The sequence below is a fragment of the Sorex araneus genome, chromosome 2, assembly GCF_027595985.1.
Source record: "Sorex araneus isolate mSorAra2 chromosome 2, mSorAra2.pri, whole genome shotgun sequence".
Classification (NCBI taxonomy): domain Eukaryota; kingdom Metazoa; phylum Chordata; class Mammalia; order Eulipotyphla; family Soricidae; genus Sorex; species Sorex araneus.
In genome coordinates, this window is record NC_073303.1 from 321,066,459 (window position 1) to 321,089,943 (window position 23,485).

The 23,485-nt window shown below is 39.0% G+C and overlaps 1 protein-coding gene across 1 annotated transcript in view; it reads left to right on the forward strand.

Moving 5' to 3' along the window:
- Positions 1 to 23,485, forward strand: part of PKD1L1 (polycystin 1 like 1, transient receptor potential channel interacting) — a 199,575-nt gene that overhangs the window by 46,616 nt on the left and 129,474 nt on the right. Inside the window, exons 20-24 of the mRNA XM_055124814.1 lie at positions 620 to 725; positions 5,076 to 5,271; positions 5,948 to 6,004; positions 13,470 to 13,676; positions 14,879 to 15,121. Of these exons, the coding sequence (XP_054980789.1) occupies positions 620 to 725; positions 5,076 to 5,271; positions 5,948 to 6,004; positions 13,470 to 13,676; positions 14,879 to 15,121 (809 nt within the window). The remainder of the gene's footprint in view (positions 1 to 619; positions 726 to 5,075; positions 5,272 to 5,947; positions 6,005 to 13,469; positions 13,677 to 14,878; positions 15,122 to 23,485) is intronic.

The following is a 23,485-nucleotide window of genomic DNA, read 5'->3' on the forward strand; positions in this document are numbered from 1 at the left end:
GGGAGAGATGGGTTGGGCTAAATCCAGCAGTTCTCAGGGCTTAAACATGGATCTGTGCTCAGGGGTCATGACTGTGGTTCAGGGAACCATATGTTGTGCCAAAGATTAAATCGGGGCCAGCTGTATGCAAGTATTTCAATTCCCATCCTACTCACTGGCCTACTCACTGCTTTGTAAATATAAAGAGCAGATAAGCTTGGGTGGCCTCTGTGTTAATTTGCCTCACTAGTGAGTGAGTGGACTCACTCTCCAAAGCCTCGGGACCTCATTGGCAACATCTGCTCCTCCACTCCCATCCTGCCTGCTTCTCTGGCACACACACTCTATATTGCACTCAGTGCTTCGTGTTGGAATATGCAGTCTCCCCAAATAACTGAAAAACTGAAAAACAAAACACTCACCTCTGGTGCCATGATTTATTTTGATTCCCTTGTGGCTCCTATCAATATATGAGGCAAACCAGCCCAGCAAATATTTATCTTCTTTGCTGCCATTCCAAGTGGAAGAGAAGGCAGCTTACAATTTCATATTCTCCTGGCTTTACTAATCCTGCCATTCAGTTGCTGTCATCATGCGTAAAAGAATCTTTGTCTTTTGTGAGGTTTACGTTTCTTTTTAGTGCTAGTGTCCACTGCGATCAGGGATGGCCAAGGCTCTCAAGTACAGTGCGCTGTGGAAGTCACCGTGCTGCCCTATTTCCATGGCACTCAGTGCCCAGAAGATTTGTAAGTAACATTGCCGTCCTTATTGCCTTAGAGAAGTCTGTACTTCCTCTTCTAAGTCAGAAGCACTGTTAAGTTAGTATTCCTCCTGTGAATTTATCTCAGGATGAAAAACATAGTCAGGATTCTGCCACTTGCTCCTGACCTATCAATAAGGATGTGTGCAAGTGCTTCAGAGCATATAAAGTACCTTCTTCTGTTTTTAAAACAATATATTGAGATATCATTTATATAACATAATTTATCCATTTATATTGGCATAATTTATTGGATTTTATTACACATTGTGAAATCATTGCAATGACCTGATTTTAGAACATTTCATTATTCCACATACCTGTACTCCTGCTTCAAGATTTTTTTCCACCAGCCCCAGCTACCACTAATCTACTTTATGTCCAAAGAGTGTGGTTCTAGACCTCATTTGGCATGTGGCAGTATCCAGTGTAATCTTAACAATGCCTACATTCTTTGTTTCTTGTTACTTACTTTTTAGGCTCTTTTTGTAGGTTATCACAACTATATTCTTTCTTATGATGGCATTTAATGGACTTTTCATATAGTCCATTTATTTATTCATCATATGATGTGTACATGTTTTATTTTCACTTTAGAAAACTAGGAATGAAGTTGTTTACTGGTATGGATGTACATTTTTATTTCTATAGGATATATAACAAGAATTGTGGGGTAATATAATAATACTTTGCTTAGCATGTTGAAGAATTAACATACTATTTTGGTTATCCTTAATGATATTTTTGATAGGCATTTTATTCAATCAGTAGGTTGATATTCAAAGTATTTTTCCCTCTCACTTATATTTATGTTCTTTCAGCAGTGTTTTGTATTTTACACTGGAGTAGTTTCAGTATCACCATTGAGGTTTCTGTTGTTTTTGTTTAATTTAATAATTAATATTTTATTCCTTTTATGTTTTACATGCATTGTTTTCTTCATTTTTTTTGTAATTTGTATTGCTAATTTACATATACTCAACTGATTTTTATACATTGACATTATATCTTATAACCTCAAATAACTAGTTTTTTTTAGAAATTTTAAGTATATTCCTTGGAACTTGCTATGAATAAAATAATGTTGTCTGTGAATATTTCTAATCTGAAAAGCTTATTTCTTTTTCTTGCTTAATAGTATATGTTGGCTTGTTTATCACAAGCCTACGGCAAGCATCATCCTCAATGGGGAAAAAATAAGAGCCTTCCCTCTAAGAACAGGGACAAGACAAGGATGCCCACTCTCTCCACTTCTGTTCAATATAGTACTGGGAGTACTTGCAATATTGATTAGGCAAGAAAAAGATATTAAGGGCATTCAGGTAGGAAAGGAAGAAATCAAGCTCTCACTATTCGCAGATGATATGATACTATACTTAGAGAACCCTAAAACCTTCACCAAGAAACTCTTAGAAACAGTTTCTTACTAAATAGACTCATATAGTAAAGTTGCAGGCTATAAAATCAATACTCAAAAGTTCATGGCTTTCCTATATGCAAAGAATGAGAGAGAAGAAAGCAACATGAGAAAAGCAATCCCATTCACAATTGTGCCTCAAACAATCAAATACCTCAGAATCAGCTTAATTAAGGAGGTAAAGGACTTATATAATGAAAACTACAAAACAGTACTTCAGGAAGTAAAAGAGGACACGAGGAAATGGAAAGATATTCCCTGCTCATGGATTGGAAGAATTAATATTATCAAAATGGCAATACTCCCCAAAGCATTGTACAAATTCAATGCGATCCCTATAAAGATACCCTTGACATTCTTCAAAGAAATGGAGCAAGCACTCCTGAAATTCATATGGAACAATAAGCCCCCACGAATAGCTAAATCAACTCTTGGGAAAAAGAAAATGGGAGGAATCAACCTCCCCAACTTCCAACTCTACTACAAAGCGGTAGTCATTAAAACAGCATGGTACTGGAACAAAGGCAGAGCGGCAGACCAATGGAACAGGGTTGAATACTCTGACATACACCCCCAAATATATGATCATCTAATCTTTGATAAGGGAACAAGAAATGTGAAGTGGAGCAAGGAAAGCATGTTTAACAAATTGTGCTGTCAAAACTGGATAGCTACATGCAAAAAAGTGGGCTTATATCTCCACCTATCACCATGTGCAAAAGTCAGATCAAAATGGATTAAAGACCTCAACATCAGACCAGAATCCCTAAGGTATATTGAAGACAAGGCTGGAAAAATCCTCCACGACATTGAAGCCAATGATATCTTCAAAGATGACACACCACTGGCCAAGCAAGTGAAAACAGAGATACATAAATGGGACTCTCTCAAACTAAGAAGCTTCTGTGCCTTAAAAGAAACAGTGACCAAAATACAAAGACAATCTACAGAATGGGAAAGGATATTGATGCAGTACCCATCCGATAAAGGTTTGATATCAAGGATATACAAGGCACTAGTTGAACTCCACAAGAAGAAAACTGCCGACATAATCAAAAAATGGGGTGATGAAATGAACAGAAATTTTCCCAAAGAAGAAATCCGAATGGCTGAGAGGCACATGAGAAAATGCTCAACAGCACTAATCATCAGGGAGATACAGATCAAAACAACAATGAGATATCATCTCACACCACAGAGACTGGCCCACATCCCAAAAAACAAAAGCAACTGGTGTTGGTTTTGTCAATCTTGTCTTCAATGTGCATTAGGGATTCTGGTCTGATGTTGAGGTCTTTAATCCATTTTGATCTGACTTTTGTACATGGTGATAGGTGGAGATCTGAGTCCATTTATTTGCATATAGCTGTCTAGTTTTGCGAGCACAATTTGTTAATTGTCGTTTCCTTTCTCCACTTCACATTTCTTGCTCCCTTATCAAAGATTAGATGATCATACACTTGAGGTTGTGTGTAGGGATATTCCACCCTGTTCCATTGGTCTTCGGCTCTGCCTTTGTTCCAGTACCATGCTGTTTTAATTGTTACTGCTTTGTAGTAGAGTTTAAGGTTGGGGAGGGTGATGCCTCCCATCATCTTTTTCCCAAGAATTGTTTTAGCTATCCGTGGGCGTTTGTTGTTCCATATGAATTTCAGGAGTGCTTGCTCCATTTCTTTGAAGAATGTCAAGGGTATCTTTATAGGGATCGCATTGAATTTGTACAATGCTTTGGGGAGTATTGCCATTTTGATAATATTAATTCTTCCAATCCATGAGCAGGGAATATCTTTCCATTTCCTCGTGTCCTCTTTTACTTCCTGAAGTACTGTTTTGTAGTTTTCATAATATAAGTCCTTTACCTCCTTAGTTAAGCTGATTCCGAGGTATTTTATTGTTTGAGGCACAATTGTGAATGGGATTGATTTTCTCATGTCACTTTCTTCTCTCTCATTATTTGCATATAGGAAAATCATGAACTTTTGGGTATTGATTTTATAGCCTGCAACTTTACTATACGAGTCTATTGTTTCTAAGAGTTTCTTGGTAGAGGTTTTAGGCTTCTCTAAATATAGTATCAAATAGTCTGAAAATAGTGAGAGCTTGATTTCTTCCTTTCCTACCTGAATGCCCTTAATACCTTTTTCTTGCCTAATCAATATTGCAAGTACTTCCAGTACTATATTGAACAGGAGAGGACAGGGTGGGCATCCTTGTCTCGTCCCTGATCTCAGAGGGAAGGTTCTTAGTTTTTCCCCATTGAGGATTAATGTCCTTAATATTTTATTTGATTTTTGTTTATTTTGGAACCCCACCCAGCAGTGCTCAGAGCTTACTCCTGGCTCTGCTCTCAGGGCTCACACCTGGCTTGGAGGACAATGTGAGGTGCTAGGAATAAAATCTATATCATTCATGAGCAGGGCAAGCACCTTATCCACTGTATTTTCTCTTGCCCCTGTGTTACTTGATTTTTATACTTGAATTACTCTTTTGTTTCAAGGACAAACCCTACTTGGCCATGGTTATTTTATAATGGTTTATTACCTGCGTATAGTGTGAGAGTCCACACAGCTGTGATTTGAGACTACCAATGCTGTTCTGTTCGGTAGAACATGCCTGAACCATTAGTCAGTTACAGCTAAAGAGTGTGGTCTCGTCTACGTTTGCTTCCTTTGCAATGATGTTTCTGCGTCAGTTGACTTTACTTCTTATTCCATATTCAGTTTTGATAGAGGTATTTCATTTAATTTTTGCATTTTATCTAATAATATTATATAATATACCAAACATATTGTGTCATTCTCATACTACTCTGATCCAACCAAAGTCTATTTTATAACAAATGCCTTTCTACATTTTGTAGGCTGGCTGAAAGCTTTGGGATATGTTGGGACAATTATGATAACTTATGTATTTCTTCAGCTATAATTCCAGCCTGAAAAATCTATCTACTCTCCAGTTAATGGGAAATTACTTAGAAATCAGGAACTATATTGCTATGATCACCAGAGTCCTAAGTCGTTGGGCAAAGGAAGACAGAAGTTCATCATGTGGCCAGTGGTCACAGATACAGGATACACTCATTTCTTTGGTATGCAGATTGGAATTTACAAACCAGGTACTTCCAGGACAAAGTGAATTTAATGTCTATAGAATTAAGGATTGAACAATACTTATAGGGCCTCTGACTTGTGAACTTACCAGTGTCTGTTCATGCTTATGAAAAAAATATTAAGAAATGAGATCAGGTAGACCATAAGGATGCCTGGCTCTGATGGGAAGCAATAGGCTCTATTGCCTGCCCAACTATTTCTGAGGTGATAGTGGTTTACAAAGTGACTGATGCAAACCATCATCCCTATATAGCATCTGCTCACAAAAATCTAATTCTATTTTGTATTTTTAAAAGGACATACAATCATTAAGATTATGATCATATGTAACTTCTAAGGACATGATAAAATATTCAAGTGTTACTGTCCTTGCTCGCAGCATTCTGTAACTAAGAGAATGTTCACATTGATGAATATTATTTCATTGATTTAAACTGAAATTTTTCATCAGTAATTTCCTCTTATCCATTTCCTATGTAATGGTACTCTAGCCAGTTGACACTCAATAGAGAGATATAGACTTGCAGGAAAACATGGAACCAGTTTCTCTACAGAGTAACAGCATAACAAAAGATTCTTAACTCAAAAACATGGGATCTCCACTAGCAAAATGAACTATGCAACCTATAAGTAGATAAGCTAACGTTTCTTTCTTTGTTTCTGTTTGTTTCTCCTGGTCAGGAAGAAATGATTAATTCTGTTCTTATGTTAAGGGACCTCATTGGATTCCCTAATAAAGTGAGTGATGTTTCTTCCCAATTTTATTTTACTGCTTTATTTTTATTTTATGAGGATTTTGATAAACTCTTGAAGAATGCACTGTGCCAAATTATGGTTTGACAGATTATAACTTGTTCTAAGAATTCACTAGAATAGCTTTATGCATCATAATTATTAACGAAGGGGATTTTTACATATATTTTGGGGTTTTGTTTTGGTTTTGGTTCCATCTAGCTGTGTTTAGGTATTACTTCTAGCTCTGTGCTCAGGATCACTCCTTACGGTGTTTAGGAAACTTTACATAATGTCAGGATCAAAGCCATCAACAGTGTACAGGAAAGGCATCACCCCCTGTATAATCGCTACAGCCCAAGGAAGTTTTTTCTCCATATAGAAAAGTCAAAGGGTCCTGGTGCTTGTATGTCCTGAGCCCACACTGTGCCCCACCATTCCAGGAGACATACTACACACACTGAGGAAGCTGGCTACACCCAAAAAATCATGTGGTAGTAGTACATTGGTCCCCTCAAAGTGGTAGCCACAAGATTACATTCCCACTTCATTAGAGCTCCTCCAGAGACCTCCCTGGAAGTCAGTGGAAACTGAGAAAGAAATAGAAAAGACATACTCCCCCAGCCCCAGACTACAAAAGGAACTATAGTAAAGCAGCAGAGAAACCCACCATGAATGATAGGTAAAGCTTGTGATTCTGAAAAGTCAGTAAGTATAATATAACTTCTCTGAGAAGGAATTCAGAGTAGAAATGCTTAGGATGTTTAACAGGTTCAAAGAAACAATGGAGTAGACCGCCAACAAAACACAAGAGGATATAAGAGCAGAAATGAGAAAACTACAGTAGCACTGTCATCCATCCCATTGTTCATTGATTTGCTCAAGCAGGCACCAGTAACATCTCCATTGTGAGACTTGTTACAAAAACATCCTATATGTTTTTGGCATATCAAATACACCATGGGTAGCTTGCCTGGCTCTGCCGTGAGGGCGGGATACTCTCTGTAGTTTGCCGGGCTCTCCAAGAGGGGCGGAGGAATTGAACCCGGGTTGGCCGTGTGCAAGTCAAACGCCCTACCTGCTGTGCTATCTCGCTCCAGCAAAAGTCATGCAATTTGCTGTTACATGAAGGAACCTGGTTTGTAGAACTCTGAGTGAAGTTAGTCAAAGGAAGAGAGACCAACACAGAACCATCTCTTTCATATCTGGTGTAAAAAAAAAAGTAATAGTGTTATTTTACTGTGATTGAAACGTTATTTTTTCTCTTTTTTTAATGAATCATTGTGAGGTACAGTTACAAACTTACGAACTTTCATGTTTGCATTTGATTTACATCTCTCCAGCAGTGTGATTGAGTTTCAGAAATACAATGTTCCAACACCAATCTCATCACCAAATAAAATTGTTTGCAGAATTTTTTAAAATAATAAAATAAATAGTATCTCTCCGCGGCCCTGAGCACCCCGGGCTTCCCTCCCCTCCGGACTGCCGGCCGAGTGGCCGGCACGCCGACCCCAAGCGCCGCCGCCGTCCTGTCTTCCCGCAGAGGTCTGTGGGAAAGGGGCGTGGCCTAACCACCAGGGGGCGTGGCCTAAGAAAAGTGGGCGTGGCCTCATTGCCGGCGGCCGCCGCTAACGCGGCCGAAAGTAGTTTTCTCAACATCCTATCCAAGACTAACATCCTAGCTATTCACAAGCAGTAGGACAATAAAACACAAGACTTCACATAAGAACATCTCAGTAGGAGACCAGGTTCTACACCGGCAAGTAAAAAGCCAACCACTATTAACTGAGCCTATCCACAATCCTTTTTCGCAACAAAAGGAAACAGGGACACTCATCATCAAGAGCCCTCTTTCATATCACCACAAACAACATGAAGAAACAGCGAAAATCCCCATTGCAACCAGAGGACGATCAAAGGAGTCCGGAAACCTCAATGGGCGCCTCCTACAAACTTGACCTCTCTGAGAAAGAATTCAGACTTGAAATCCTCAACATGTTCAATCAACTCAATGCAAAGATGGACAACTTCAAGGAAGACCTGGCGGAAACAATACAACAGACAGCCGACAAAATACGGGAAGAAATGAGAGCAGAAATAAAAAACCTTCAAAAAGAAATGAAGGATTCCGTACATGAACTCAAAAACTCTCTGACTGCCCTCAACAATAGGATGACTGCAGCCGAAGACAGAATCAGTATGCTTGAAGATGAGCTGCAAGAGGCCTACAGGCAACATCAAACCATGGCAAGAGACCTCAAAATAGCTCTAGCCAGAATCAGAGTCCTAGGGGATGAATTCAAGAGGAACAACATTAGAATCATTGGACTACCAGAACCACAGGGAACCAACCCCAACGAAAAAGACACAGTCAAACAAATCATTGCGGAAAACTTCCCACAGCTGGACAATGCAGGCATCCAGATTCAAGGCGCCCGGAGAGTGCCAGCTAAAAGAGATCCTAACAGAAAAACCCCAAGACATATCATAGTTACAATGATGGACATCTTCCAGAGAGACACAATACTCCAAGCAGCAAGGTCCAAGAAGGAAATCGCATACAAAGGAGCACCCCTTAGGCTCACAGCAGATCTATCAGAGGAAACCCTCCAAGCTCGAAGGCAATGGTGGGATATAGTGAAAAAACTCAATGAAATCAACGCTTCACCAAGAATACTTTATCCGGCTAAACTCTCATTCAAACTAGAAGGAATCATACACTACTTTGGGGATAAACAACAGCTCAGGAACTTCATAGACTCAAAACCAAACCTAAAAGAAGCACTAAAGGGGCTATTGTAAGACAAGAACAACCTCTACAAGCACAACAAACCCTTGCACAAAGACGGGACAAAATCCCATAACAATAATCTCCCTTAATGTCAATGGTCTGAATTCACCAATTAAGAGACACAGACTGGCAAAATGGATTCAGAGACTCAACCCAACCTTCTGTTGCCTGCAAGAAACACATCTGAATAGCCAGAACAAACACAGACTCAAAGTCAAAGGATGGAAAACAATCCTGCAAGCAAACAACTCCCTCAAGAAAGCCGGAGTGGCTTTACTAGTATCGGACAACATAGACTTCAGGTTGAAAAAGATTAGAAGGGATAGTGAAGGCCACTTTTTATTAATCAAGGGATGTGTACATCAGGAAGAAATCACACTCCTAAATGTCTACGCACCCAATGAGGGACCAGCTAAATACCTACAACAGCTGCTAAGAGACCTCGAGAAGGACATCTCGAGCAACACAATAGTAGTTGGAGACTTCAACACTGCACTGTCTCCTCTGGACAGATCTAGAAGATTAAAACTCACCAATGAAATACTGGCTTTGAAGGAAGAAATAGAAGAGAGAGGGCTAATAGATCTATACAGGGCTTTATATCCCCAAAAAAAGGAATACACATTCTTTTCCAGTGCACATGGAACATTTTCCAGAATAGACCATGCGCTGGGCCACACAACATACCTCAACAGAATCAACAAGATAGACATTGTACCAGCTATCTTTTCAGACCATGATGCACTGAAGATAAAACTTAACTGTGGACAGATGCAGAAAACCAAATCAAACACCTGGAAATTAAATAGCTCGATATTGAACAATGAGTGGGTCAGGAAGGAAATCAAGGAAGAAATCAAAAGGTACCTAGAAACAAATGAGAATGAAGACACGAGCTACCAGAACCTGTGGGACGCAGCTAAAGCCGTTTTAAGGGGAAAATTTATAGCTCTGCAAGCATATCTCAGGAAGGAAGAAAGGGCCCACATAAATAACTTGACTTCACAGCTCAAGACCTTAGAAAAGGACCAACAAAAGGAGCCAAAACCAGGCAGAAGGAAAGAGATAATAAAACTTAGAGCAGAAATTAATGACATGGAAACCCAAAAGACAATCCGGAAGATCAATGAAACCAAGAGCTGGTTCTTCGAGAAAATAAACAAGATTGATAAACCACTAGCAAGACTCACAAAGAAAGAGAGAGAGAGAACCCTTATAAGCCGAATCAGAAATGAAAAGGGGGACATCACGACAGAAACCAATGAAATTCAAAAGATCATCAGAGACTACTTTGAAAATCTCTATGCCACGAAACAAGAGAATCTAGAAGAAATGGATAAATTCCTCAACTCCTATAATCTCCCAAGGCTGAACCAAGAAGACCTGGAGTACCTGAATAGTCCAATTAACATCAAGGAAATTGAAATGGTAATCAAAAGTCTCCCCAAAAACAAAAGCCCAGGTCCAGACGGATTCACTAGTGAGTTCTTCCAAACATTTAAAGAGGACCTTTTGCCAGTCCTTCTCAAGCTCTTCCAGGAAATTGAAGAAACAGAAACCCTCCCTAACAGTTTCTATGAGGCTCATATCTCCCTAATACCAAAAGCAAACAAAGACACCACAAAAAAAGAAAACTACAGGCCAATATCCCTGATGAACACAGATGCAAAAATTCTCAACAAAATATTAGCAAATAGAATTCAACACCTTATCAAAAAGATCATACACCACGACCAAGTGGGATTCATCCCGGGGATGCAAGGATGGTTTAACATCCGGAAATCAATCAACATAATCCACCATATCAACAAAAGAAAAGATAAAAATCATATAATCATATCAATAGATGCAGAGAAAGCATTTGACAAGATCCAGCATCCGTTTATGATGAAAACACTAGCCAAAATAGGTATAGAAGGGACCTTCTTCAATATAGTCAAAGCCATTTATCACAAGCCTATGGCAAGCATTGTCCTCAATGGGGAAAAACTAAGAGCCTTCCCTCTGAGAACAGGGACGAGACAAGGATGCCCACTCTCTCCACTTCTGTTCAATATAGTACTGGAAGTACTTGCAATAGCGATTAGGCAAGAAAAAGACATTAAGGGCATTCAGGTAGGAAAGGAAGAAATCAAGCTCTCACTATTCGCAGATGATATGATACTATACTTAGAGAACCCTAAAACCTCTACCAAGAAACTCCTAGAAACAATAGACTCGTACAGTAAAGTTGCAGGCTATAGAATCAATACCCAAAAGTCCATGGCTTTCCTATATGCAAATAATGAGAGAGAAGAAAGTGACCTGAGAAAAGCAATCCCATTCACAATTGCGCCTCAAAAAATCAAATACCTCGGAATCAGCTTAACAAAGGAGGTAAAGGACTTGTATAATGAAAACTATAAAACACTACTTCAGGAAATAAAAGAGGACACGAGGAAATGGAAAGACATCCCCTGCTCATGGATTGGAAGAATTAATATTGTCAAAATGGCAATTCTCCCCAAAGCATTGTACAAATTCAATGCGATCCCTATAGGGATACCCTTGACATTCTTCAAAGAAATGGAGCAAGCGCTCCTGAAATTCATATGGAACAATAAGCCCCCACGAATAGCTAAAGCAATCCTTGGGAAAAAGAAAATGGGAGGAATCAACCTCCCCAACTTCCAACTCTACTACAAAGCGGTAGTCATTAAAACAGCATGGTACTGGAACAAAGGCAGAGCGGCAGACCAATGGAACAGGGTTGAATACTCTGACATACACCCCCAAATATATGATCATCTAATCTTTGATAAGGGAGCAAGAAATGTGAAGTGGAGCAAGGAAAGCATGTTTAACAAATTGTGCTGGCAAAACTGGACGGCTACATGCAAAAAAATGGGCTTAGACCTCCATCTATCACCATGTACAAAAATCAGATCAAAATGGATTAAAGACCTCAACATCAGACCAGAATCCCTAAGGTACATTGAAGATAAGGTCGGCAAAACCCTCCACGACATTGAAGCCAAAGGTATCTTCAAAGCTGACACGCCACTGGCTAAGCTAGTGGAAACAAAGATAAATAAATGGGACTATCTCAAACTAAGAAGCTTCTGCAACTCAAAAGAAACAGTGACCAAAATACAAAGACAGTCTACAGAATGGGAAAGTATATTTATGCAGTACCCATCCGATAAAGGGTTGATAACAAGGATATACAATGCACTGGTTGAACTCCACAAGAAGAAAACTGCCAACCCGATCAAAAAATGGGCTGATGAAATGAACAGAAACTTTTCCAAAGAAGAAATCCGAATGGCTAAGAGGCACATGAGAAAATGTTCAACATCACTAATCATCAGGGAAATGCAGATCAAAACAACAATGAGATATCATCTCACACCACAGAGACTGGCCCACATCCCCAAAAACAAAAGCAACCGGTGTTGGCGTGGATGTGGGGAGAAAGGGACTCTCCTTCACTGCTGGTGGGAATGCCGACTGGTTCAGCCCTTTTGGAAAACAATATGGACGATTCTCAAAAAGTTAGAAATTGAGCTCCCATTTGACCCAGCAATACCACTCCTGGGAATATATCCCGGAGAGGCAAAAAGGTATAGTAGAGATGACATCTGCATTTCCATGTTCATTGCCGCTCTGTTCACAATAGCCACAATATGGAAAAAACCAGAGTGCCCGAAAACAGATGATTGGCTAAAGAAACTCTGGTATATTTACACAATGGAATACTATGTAGCTGTCAGGAAACATGAAGTCATGAAATTTGCATACAAGTGGATCAACATGGAAAGTATCATGTTGAGTGAAATGAGTCAGAAAGAAAGAGACAGACATAGAAAGATTGCACTCATATGTGGAATATAATGTAACTGAGAAGTACAAGTTGGCAACGATGCAACTTCTGGCAGATATCTCTCTGGACTTAGTTACTAAAATACTAAATTACAGAAACCCAAAACTGAGAGGCCGCTAAGTGTGGTCACTCGACCTCACACTTCTTCATCCTCAGCAATGGAAAACAAATTACCTAATGCTTCCTTTTCAGCAGGTCTGACTTTAGGGGAGAGACTCTCCAAACAATAATAGTGAGTTTTGTTGAAATATTGTATGCAATCAAAGTGAAAGTAAAGTGAAATTTATTAGTTACACAGGCGGGGGGGGCTTAGGGTGGGGGGGCTAGGGGCGTGGGGGTGTTTGGGGTGTGAGGGGGCGGGGTGGAGCTATACTGGGATTCTTGGTGGTGGAATATGAGCACTGGTGAAGGGATGGGTATTCGAGCATTGTATAACTGAGATTTAAACCTGAAAACTTTGTAACTTTGTAACTTTCCACAATAAAAAATTAAAAAAAAAATAAAAAATAAAAAGGATAGACATCTTAAAAAAAAATTTAAAAAAAAATTAAAAAAAAAAATAGTATCTCAGCATCAAGCTATGATAGATATCATTTGTTTTCCTTTCTTTCTTTTTTGGGGGGATAGTCATGAAACGGTATCAGAGATCAAGTTGTTATTTATGAAGTCGACCAATAACTGAATCTAAATGTCAATTGCTATTTATCTATCTGGACAATAGTTGAATCCCAACAACTTGAGTTCCAGAGTCTATCCTTAAGTACATGCATCTGTATCATGCAACATTTTATTTAGATTTTTTTCTTTTCACATAGTTAAGTTTTAAGACTGCAGTTCATATTCTCAAATACAGCCGGATGCTGCTCACACAAAACCAATACTCAGTGAAGTTTGAGGTTGACAAGAGATCTATGAGTGAACTCATCCTTCTTGTAGCTGAAGTTTTGGAAGTATCTGAGAAGGAAAAATCAAGAAGGGTTAACTATTTACGAGAAGAAGGAAATAAGATCATCTCAGACTTAGTAAGTCATCATTTTTCTTCATTATATCAATATAATTGTTCCCCTTATACACAATATTAACTTGCATTTGTAACTGCTTCTTGAACAAAAAAATGGATTCTGAGGTACTATGCCAATTCTAGTTGGAAATTTGGCATTTGGAAATTTTTCATTTTGAATATTTGTGGTTAATGAGAATATTGTAGTATTTCTTATGAAACTTGATTTGTTTCATCATTTTATTATTTTAGTAGATTTCCACTTCATATGTTTGCATTTCTCAGGACAACTCTGTTGTTGAAGTGAGTAATGTAATTTCTAGTGTATTAAAAAGCAACCCAGGGGCTGGAGTGATAGCACAGCAGGTAGGGCATTTGCCTTGCACGCAGCTGACCCAGGTTCGAATCCCAGCATCCCATATGGTCCACTGAGCACCACCAGGTGTAACTCCTGAGTGCATGAGCCAGGAGCGACCCCTGTGCATCGTCGGGTGTGACCCAAAAAGAAAAAAGAAAAAAAAAAGCAACCCAGCTAATATAACAAATTACTAATAAAGCATACATTTAAATAGATTATCATTTTATCAATAACTTATTGCCAAAAATAGCCAGTTTTTGAAGGCAAACAATATTATATTGTTATAATTAATAAATAATTATATTAACAATATAGTTTCATATAATATTAATATGATCCGTGGGGACATGGAACAATGGGGCAACAGTGGGACAACAATGGGACAAAGTGCTAACAATGGGGCAATAGTGTAAACAGTGCAGTAAGATCCATTTTTGAAATAATATGACTTTACTCACTGTCACTATCATCCTGTTGCTCATCGATTTGCTCAAGCAGGCACCAGTAACATCTCCATTTTAAGACTTGTTGTTACTTTTTTTGGCATATCGAATATGCCACAGGTAACTTGCCAGGCTCTGCCGTGTAGGCGGGATACTCTTGGTAGCTTGCCGGGCTCTCCGAGAGGGATGGAGGAATCAAACCCTGGTCGGCCGCATACAAGGCAAATGCCCTACCCTCTGTGCTATCGCTCCAGTCCATAAGAAGGGTACTAGTTTGTATATTAAGGTTTCATATTCTCTTATCAGTTTGCTTAAGCAAATGAATCAAAACAGGTGGAAAACTAGCTAGCTTTTGCGTTTTTCTACCTCCCCTCTGCTTTTGCTTTGGTACTGTGAATGTTCAGTGATCCTTGGTTATTTCAGGGCTGCCTTTGTTTGAACAAGGGAAGTGATCTCTACATGAGCTCCAAGCAGGTGGAGTTCCGTGTGCTGCTTCATCATGAATTTCAGAGCTCTTTGCAGAGCCTGGGTTCCATCCAGGTGCATTTACCTGCAGACATAGCTACTCATCGTCCTTCTGCAACAGAAATGGAGAGTTTGCTCTTTATCAGCCAGCTCATGCTCTTCAGGAAGAATCCATATCTAGAGGGACAAGCTCCTGGTCAGGTACTGTGTGGCAGGAATCGCCTCTTCTAATAACTATCTTGAATGCACAGGAATTGTGTCTTAATAATGAAGAAAGGGACTAGAATGGTACTTCACACTTATAGGTGAGTTCCAAGGGAGGGCTCACTTAGAACATGTTTCTAGTTGTCCTAGAAAAAAACATCAGCAAAAACAAATATTCTTGGTAACTGGGCCCACTCAATAATTCTTATGGACCACTTACTCTATTAGTGAGTCAGAATCCTGAATACGTTTGATTATGGGATTATGTGGCACACAGATTTTCCAGACAAGTAACCTCATTGCTTACATAATTGTTTCTGTGATCAGTGAAGAGTTTGACCTAAATAAATTTTAAGAATGGGCTCTAGGTGTTGTTTCTTCCTCTGACCTTGAAGGGACACGCAGCCTGAGTCAGTAAGGCTGGTCACCAAGTGTTTGGGAAGAAGGGCAGTAAAGGCGTCCAGAAACAGGGAATATTGGAAAGGAGAATTTGGTGAGATTGCCGATTTTAGGAACATCTGCTTTATCATCTTGCCTTAAGAAACCATCTGAGCACCCCTAGGATATCTGGAATTGGTTGAGTGAAACACAGTGTTCTCTGTTATCTACTTAGATGGATTCAAGTATCCGATTCATCTAGAAACCCAATAAATGTCTGATGAATGAACATTCATGATGCACATTAATGATGCACAATATATTTAGATCAAAATTTACATCTTAAAAAAATTTTCAGGTTTTTATTTAAAATTAGAATACTTAATAGGTATATGAAAGTAATTCACTAAATAAGTAATAAAGAAATAGAAATTAATGTGACTCTTTTAACATACAGAAATACCTATCTTTCTCAGAAGGGCTTCATTATGTATGCCATATCCTTTAAAAAGTTGGATCCTGTTGTTCACTATAAAAATCCATACCAAGAAAACGAGAAAATAATTATTTAAAAAAGATTGTTTGCTTTATTTAATTATTATTATAGTTTACGTAAAAGATTAAAATGATATTCCAATAGTATTGTGTAAAAAGTTACTGATACCACCAACAACTATTAATCATCTTCAACCCCCATTCCTGTATCACTTCCATTTTGACTTTCTTTTCCTCTCATCCTCTCTACATTATTTGTTGATTTACATTTGTGATTTTAGTGCAAATAGTTTCTCTCTTAGAACCACCAATGTGCTTGAGACCCTCCATCTATGTTCTTGTGTTTCCAGACAAATTATTCATTGTTCTGGAGGTTTATGACTACCATAATTCTGCTTCGGGCGGGGAGGGAGACTCAACCCACCCCCCGCCAAGATGCCCGAGTAAAATAGACAGCCTGGCGAGGGCTCAGGACATTCTGCGGCTCTCTCTTCCAGGAGCTTTAGTTTGTAGTCTCTGGGTCTTGGCTGTTGATAAGATTACGTGGTGCCAGGGGCATTTTGTGAGTGTAACTGCCAAGCTACTGGAAAACTGGGGACCTGAGGGGGAAGGCCCAGTCCTGATCCAAGCGGGCTTGGAGATCTCAGTCACAGGTTCCCACATATCTGGGTTTTCCTGCTGGTCCGCTCTTGGGTGAGGTTCATCTTATCTTGGGTGAGGCTTGTCCCCTCTTGGGTGAAGCTCATCCAAGCATGTGGAGAGTGTGTGTGTGTGGCGGGGAGGAACGCAGAATACTAGAAATTTTGGTGGTGGTAAATGTGCACTGCTGAAGGGATGGGTGTTTGATTCGATTGTGTGACCATAACTCAAACATGAAAACTTTGTAACTGTATCTCATGGTGAATCAATAAAAAGGAGTAAAAAATAATAATAAAATAATAAAACAAAATTAACATTCTGAATAAAAATAGTAATGTGTAGTTCATGCCCAATTCACAGCTTAGTCAATGGCTGGATAACTAGCAGTACTCCTACATTATTTTAAAAAAATTATTCATTGCCTCTCCCAGCCTCACCCCAACAAACCCTTTGCTCTTAGGTTTATATTACAGTATCCAAGATTTATTAGCAACTGATACTGTCCATACTCTTTATTTCTCTGCATACTTCAAAGTGAGACTATTTTGTAGTCATCCTTCCTCTGACTTATTTTGCACATCATGATACTCTGCACTTCATACATCTAAGTTGCTGTGAACATGCCTTTATTTTTTATTATTATGGATAACGTTCCATTGTGTAGAGATACCACAACTATTTTATCTGTTCTTGGACATTTAGGTTGCTTCCATATTCTGATAATTGTATTAGGAGCTGTATTGAACATAGATATGCATATATATTTTTGAATTAAAGTTTTTTGTGGCTTGGGAGAGATATCTAGAAGTGGGATCAAATATAATATGGGTCATATGGGAACTCCATTTTCACTTTTTTGAGACATTTCCATATTGTTTATCATAGAGATTAGACCAGGTGACATTCCTACAAACAGTGAATGAGGGTTGGTATATTCCATTCTTTATTTATATTTAACCTGACACTAAGTGATGTTTATATGTTTATATGTTTATTTGACATCCATATGAATTCATGGGAATTCATCTGTTCATAGTTTCTCCCATTTTTTGATGGTGGTTTTGTTATTATTGACTGCTGTTGAGTTTTGTGGATACTTAATAGATTTCGAATATTACTCATTTATCTTAATTACTTGTGCTAATATTGTCTCCCAGTCAGTTGGGAGAAATGCCTTTTTATTTTAGCCTGAAATTATTTTTGCTATGTAGAAAGTTTTTGACTTTATATTGTTACACTTATTTTTCTTTTTGTTATCTTTACTGCTGTAATTGGGTTATTGAAGACCCATTCAATAACGTTCAAATCCTAGATACTCTTGTCTGTGTTTTCCTTGATGTATTTCCTCCATGTTCTCCAGTCTAATCTCTAAGTTTTTGATCCACTTTAAATTAATTTTTGCATGTGGTGTGAAATATATTCTACTTTATTTTATTATTATTATTACTATTATTTTTAATTTTATTGAATCACCGTGAGATAGCTGCAAGCTTTCATGTTTGGGTTACAATCTCACAATGATCAAACACCCATCCCTCCACCAGTGCACATTCCCCACCACCAATATCCCGGGTCTCCCCTCCCCCTGCCTCTATGGCAGACAATATTCCCCATACTCTCTCTCTACTTTGGGCATTATGACTTGCAACACAGACACTGAGAGGTGATCATGTTTGGTCCATTATCTACTTTTGGCACACATCTCCCATCCCAACTGGTTCCTCCAGCCATCATTTTTTTAGTGATCCTTTCTCTACTCCATCTGCCTTCTCCCCTCACTCCATAGTCTTCCAGCTATGGAGCAATCCCCCTGGCCCTTGTATCTACTGTCCTTGGTGTCAGTCTCATGTGATGTTATTCTATACTCCACAAATGAGTGCAGTCCTTATATGTCTGTCCCTCTCTTTCTAATTCATTTCACTTAGTATGATACTTTCCATGTCTATCCATTTATAAGCAAATCTCATGACTTCATCTCTCCTAACAGCTACATAGTATTCCATTGTGTAGATGTACCAAAGTTTCTTTAACCAGTCATCTGTTTTAGGGCACTCAGGTTGTTTCCAGATTTTGGCTATTGTGAACAGTGCTGCAATGAATATATAGGTACAGATGTCATTTCTACTGTGCGTTTTTGCATCCTCGGGATATATTCCCAGAAATGGTATTGCAGAGTCATATGAAAGCTCAATTTTCTAGTTTTTGAAGGATTGTCCATATTGTTTTTCAGAAAGGCTGGACCAGTTGACATTCCCACTGGTCCCTTTTCCCACATCCATGCCATGTCTACTTTATTTTATTTTTCCAACTGGTTATCTAGTTTTGCTAATACCATTTGATGAAGAGGCTTTCCTTGTTCTACTTTAGAACTTCATTTTCATGGATATTTGTCCATATGTATGAGAATTTATCATTGGGATCTTATTCAACCTATCCTTATTTCAATGCCATACTGTGCTGATTACCTTATCTCTGGAGTATAGTTTAAAGTCAAGAATGTAGATCCCTCCCAAATTTCTTTTATTTTTTTTTAAGATGGCTTTAGTTGTTCTTGGGGTTTTATGTTACCATGTAGATTGTAGTAGTGTTTGTTCATCCTAATGACTTCTAGAGTACATTCAGCATTTTGATGGTAATTGCATTAAATTTATATAGTGCTTTGAGTACACATTTTGGCAATATTAATTCTTCCAGTTCATGAGTTCATGAATATAAAATACTTTTCCATTTTTTGTTGTGCCTTTCAGTTTCTTTCATAACTGATTTATAGTTTTCCTGGTATAAATCTTTCACATCTTTTTTTCTGTGGATTTTTATATTTATTTGATGTATTCAGGCACTATTTTATTTTTTATTTTATTTAATTTTTTATTAGTAAGTCACCGTGAGGGTACAGTTACAAATTTACCCATCTTCATCCTTGTGTTTTCCTCACACAATGTTCGAGGACCCATCCCTCAACCAGTGTCCATTCTCCACCACCAATGAACCCAGTATCCCTCCCAACCTCCAATCCCGTCCCCCGCCATCCCGCCTCTGTGGCAGGCTATTCCATTTTGTTCTCTCTCTCCTTTTGGGTGTTGTGGTTTGTGATAGGGGTACTGAGTGGCCATCGTGTTCAGTCTCTAGTCTACTTTCAGCACGCATCTCCCTTCCCACGCGGGATCTCCAAGCACATTTTACTTGGTGTTCCCTTCTCTATCCAGGCTGCCTTTCCCCAGCTTGTGAGGCCAGCTTTCAAGCCATGGAGCCAACCTCCTGGTATTATATACTACTATTCTTGGGTGCTAGTCTCCTACTCTGTTATTTTATATCCACAGATGAGCTCAATTTTTCTATGTCTGTCCCTCTCTTTCTGACTCATTTCACTTAGCATGATACTTTCCATGTTGAACTACTTATATGCAAAGTTCATGACTTCATCTTTTCTAACAGCTGCATGGTATTCCATTGTATAGATGTACCAAAGTTTCTTTAACCAGTCATCTGTTCTCGGGCACTCGGTTTTTTCCAGATTCTGGCTATTGTAAGCAGTGCCGCAATGAACATATAAGTGCAGATGTCATTTCGGCAATACTTTTTTGCTTCTCCAGGATATATTCCCAGAAGCGGTATTGCTGGATCAAATGGGAGCTCAATTTCTAATTTTTTGAGAATCGTCCATATTGTTTTCCAAAGGGGCTGAACCAGTCGGCATTCCCGCCAGCAGTGTAAAAGGATCCCTTTCTCCCCTCTCCAACAGTGGTTGCTTTTGTTCTTTTGGATGTGTGCCATTCTCTGTGGTGTGAGGTGGTGTGAGGTGGTATCTCATAGTTTTTTCGATCTGCATCTCCCTGATGATTAGTGATGTAGAGTATTTTTTCATGTGTCTTTTGGCCATTCGTATCTCTTCCTTGGGAAAGTTTCTGTTCATTTCTTCGCCCTATTTTCTTTTTTGCAGGGGGAGGGGGGGGCTCACACCCGGCGATGCACAGGGGTCACTCCTGGCTCATGCACTCAGGAATTACTCCTGGCAGTGCTCAGGGGACCATATGGGATGCTGGGATTTGAACCCGGGTCGGCCACATGCAAGGCAAACGCCCTACTCGCTGTGATATTGCTCCAACCCCTCTTCGCCCCATTTTCTGATGGGGTTGGATGTTTTCTTCTTGTAGAGTTCAACCAGTGCCTTATATACCCTTGATATCTAACCCCTTATCGGATTGGTATTGGGTGAATATCCTTTCCCATTCTGTAGATTGTTTTTGTATTTTGATCACTGTATCTTTAGTAGTGCAGAAGCTTCTTAGTTTAATATAGTCCCATTTGTTTATCTCTGTTTCCACTTGGTTGCTCAGTTGCCTGTCATCTTTGAAGATATCTTTAGCTTCAATATCGTGGAGGGTTTTGCCGACTTTGTCTTCAATGTACCTTATGGATTGTGGTCTGATGTTGATGTCTTTAATCCATTTTGATCTGACTTTTGTGCATGGTGTCAGGTCAAGGTCTAAGCTCATTCTTTTGCCTGTGGTTGTCCAGTTGTGCCAGCACCATTTGTTAAAGAGGCTTTCCTTGCTCCACTTCACATTTCTTGCTCCCTTACCAAAGATTAGATGATCATACATTTGAGGTTGTGTGTAGGGATATTCCACCCTGTTCCACTAGTTTGTGGCTCTGCCTTTGTTCCAGTATCATGCTGTATTAATTGTTACCGCTTTGTAGTAAAGTTTAAGGTTGGGGAGGGTGATGCCTCCCATCATCTTTTTTTCCTAAGAATTGTTTTAGCTATCCGTGGGCGTTTGTTGTTCCATTTGAATTTCAGTATTGCTTGATCCATTTCTTTGAAGAATTTCATGGGTATTTTTATCAGGATCGCATTGAATTTTTACAGTACTCTGGGGAGTATTGCCATTTTGACAATGTCGATTTTCCCTATCCATGAGTAGGGGATATGTTTCCATTTCCCCATGTCCTCTTTAATTTCATGGAGTAGTGTTTTATAGTTTTCTTTGTAGAGGTCTTTTACTTATTTAGTTAAGTTGATTCCAAGGTATCTGATTTTCTGAGGCACGATTGTGAAATGAATTGCTTTTTTCATGTCCCTTTCCTCTGTCTCATTGTTTGAAAATAGGAAGGCCATGGACTTTGGGGTATTGATTTTATAGTCAGGCACTATTTTAAATGTAATACACTTTCTAGTCTCTATCTCTTATAGTTCGTTGTTTGTATATAGAAATGTAACATATTTTTGTGTATTAATTCTACGGCCTGCTGCTTTGTTATACTGGCTTATTCTTTCTAGGGTTTTTTAGTGAACTTTTTAGAGTCTCGTGTATATATTTGCTGTCATTTACAAAGAGTGATAACTTGGCTTCTTCTTACCCTAATCAGATCTCTTTCGTTTCTTTTTTGCCTAATTGTAGCTAGGACTTCCAAGACTATAATAAATAGCAGTTGTGAAAATGGAAATTCTCACTTTATCTCAGGGTAAAGGTTTTCAGGTTTTCCCATTTAGTACAATGATTCCTGTGGTTTTGTTGTTAAAAGTAAGTATGATTTTGAGTAATGTTCCATGTAGCTTAATTTTATTGAGAATTTTTTAATTGTTGAATTTATTTTTTAATGTATCACCATGAGGTACAGTCACAGACTTACAAACTTTTGTGCTTACATTACAGTCATGCAATGGTATGTAGCCATCCCTACACCACTGCATATTCTCCACCACCAATGATCCCAATATCCCTCCCACCCACCCCATCCTGCCCCCCCCCCCGCTGTGTGGCAGGCACATTCCCATTTGCTTTCTCTCCCCTTTTGGGTGTTGTGATTTGCAGTACAGGTATTAAGGTATTAAGTGGCCATCATGTTTGGTCTATAGTCTACTTTCAGCACACATCTCCCATCCCAAGCAATCTCTGCAAGCATCCTTCACTTGGTGTCCGCTTCTCTATCTGAGCTGCCTTTTCCTCTCAGCATGTGAGACCAGCTTCCAAGCCTTGGAGCAAACCTCCTGGTCCTTGTCTCTACTATTCTTGGGTGTTAGTCTCTCATTCTGTTACTTTATATTCCACAAATGAGTGCAATCTTTCTATGTCTGTCCCTCTCTTTCTGACTCATTTCACTTAACATGATATTCTCTGTGTTGAACCACTTATATTCAAATTTCATAATTTCATTTTTTCTAACAGCTGCATAGTATCCCATTCTGTAGATGTACCAAAGTTTCTCTAACTAGTCATCTGTTCTTGGCACTCAGTTCTTTTCTAGATTTTAGCGATTGTAAATAGTGCTGCAATAAATATACAAGTGCACATGTCATTTCTACTGTACTTTTTAGCATCTCTGGGATATATTCCCAGAGTGGTATTGCTGGGGCAAATGGCAGCTCGACTTCTACTTTTTTGAGAAATGTCAAAGGCTCTTAGTTTTTCCCCATTGAGAATATTGCTTGCCATAGGCTTGTGGTAGATGACTTTAACTATATCAAAAAAAGTTCCCTCTGTTCCAATTTTGGTGAGAGTTTTCATCATAAATGGGTGCTGGATCTTGTCAAATGCTTTCTCTACATCTAGTGATATGGTCATATGTTTTTTATCTTTTATTTTGTTGATATGATGGATTATGTTGATTTATTTTTGAATGTTAAACCATCCTTGCGTCCCTGGGATGAATATCACTTGGTCATGGTGTATGATCTTTTTGATGAGTTGTTGGCAGCACTGGAAGGGCGGCACTGGGAAGAGGATGCAGCTCCCAGAATGCTGGGAGAGATCGGGTCCAGGTGGAGGCCTGGGGCGCAGGTGCTGGCCAGGGGTCACAAACCTGAGAGAGAGCAGGCAGGTGGTGCTGGAAGGGCAGCACCAGTAA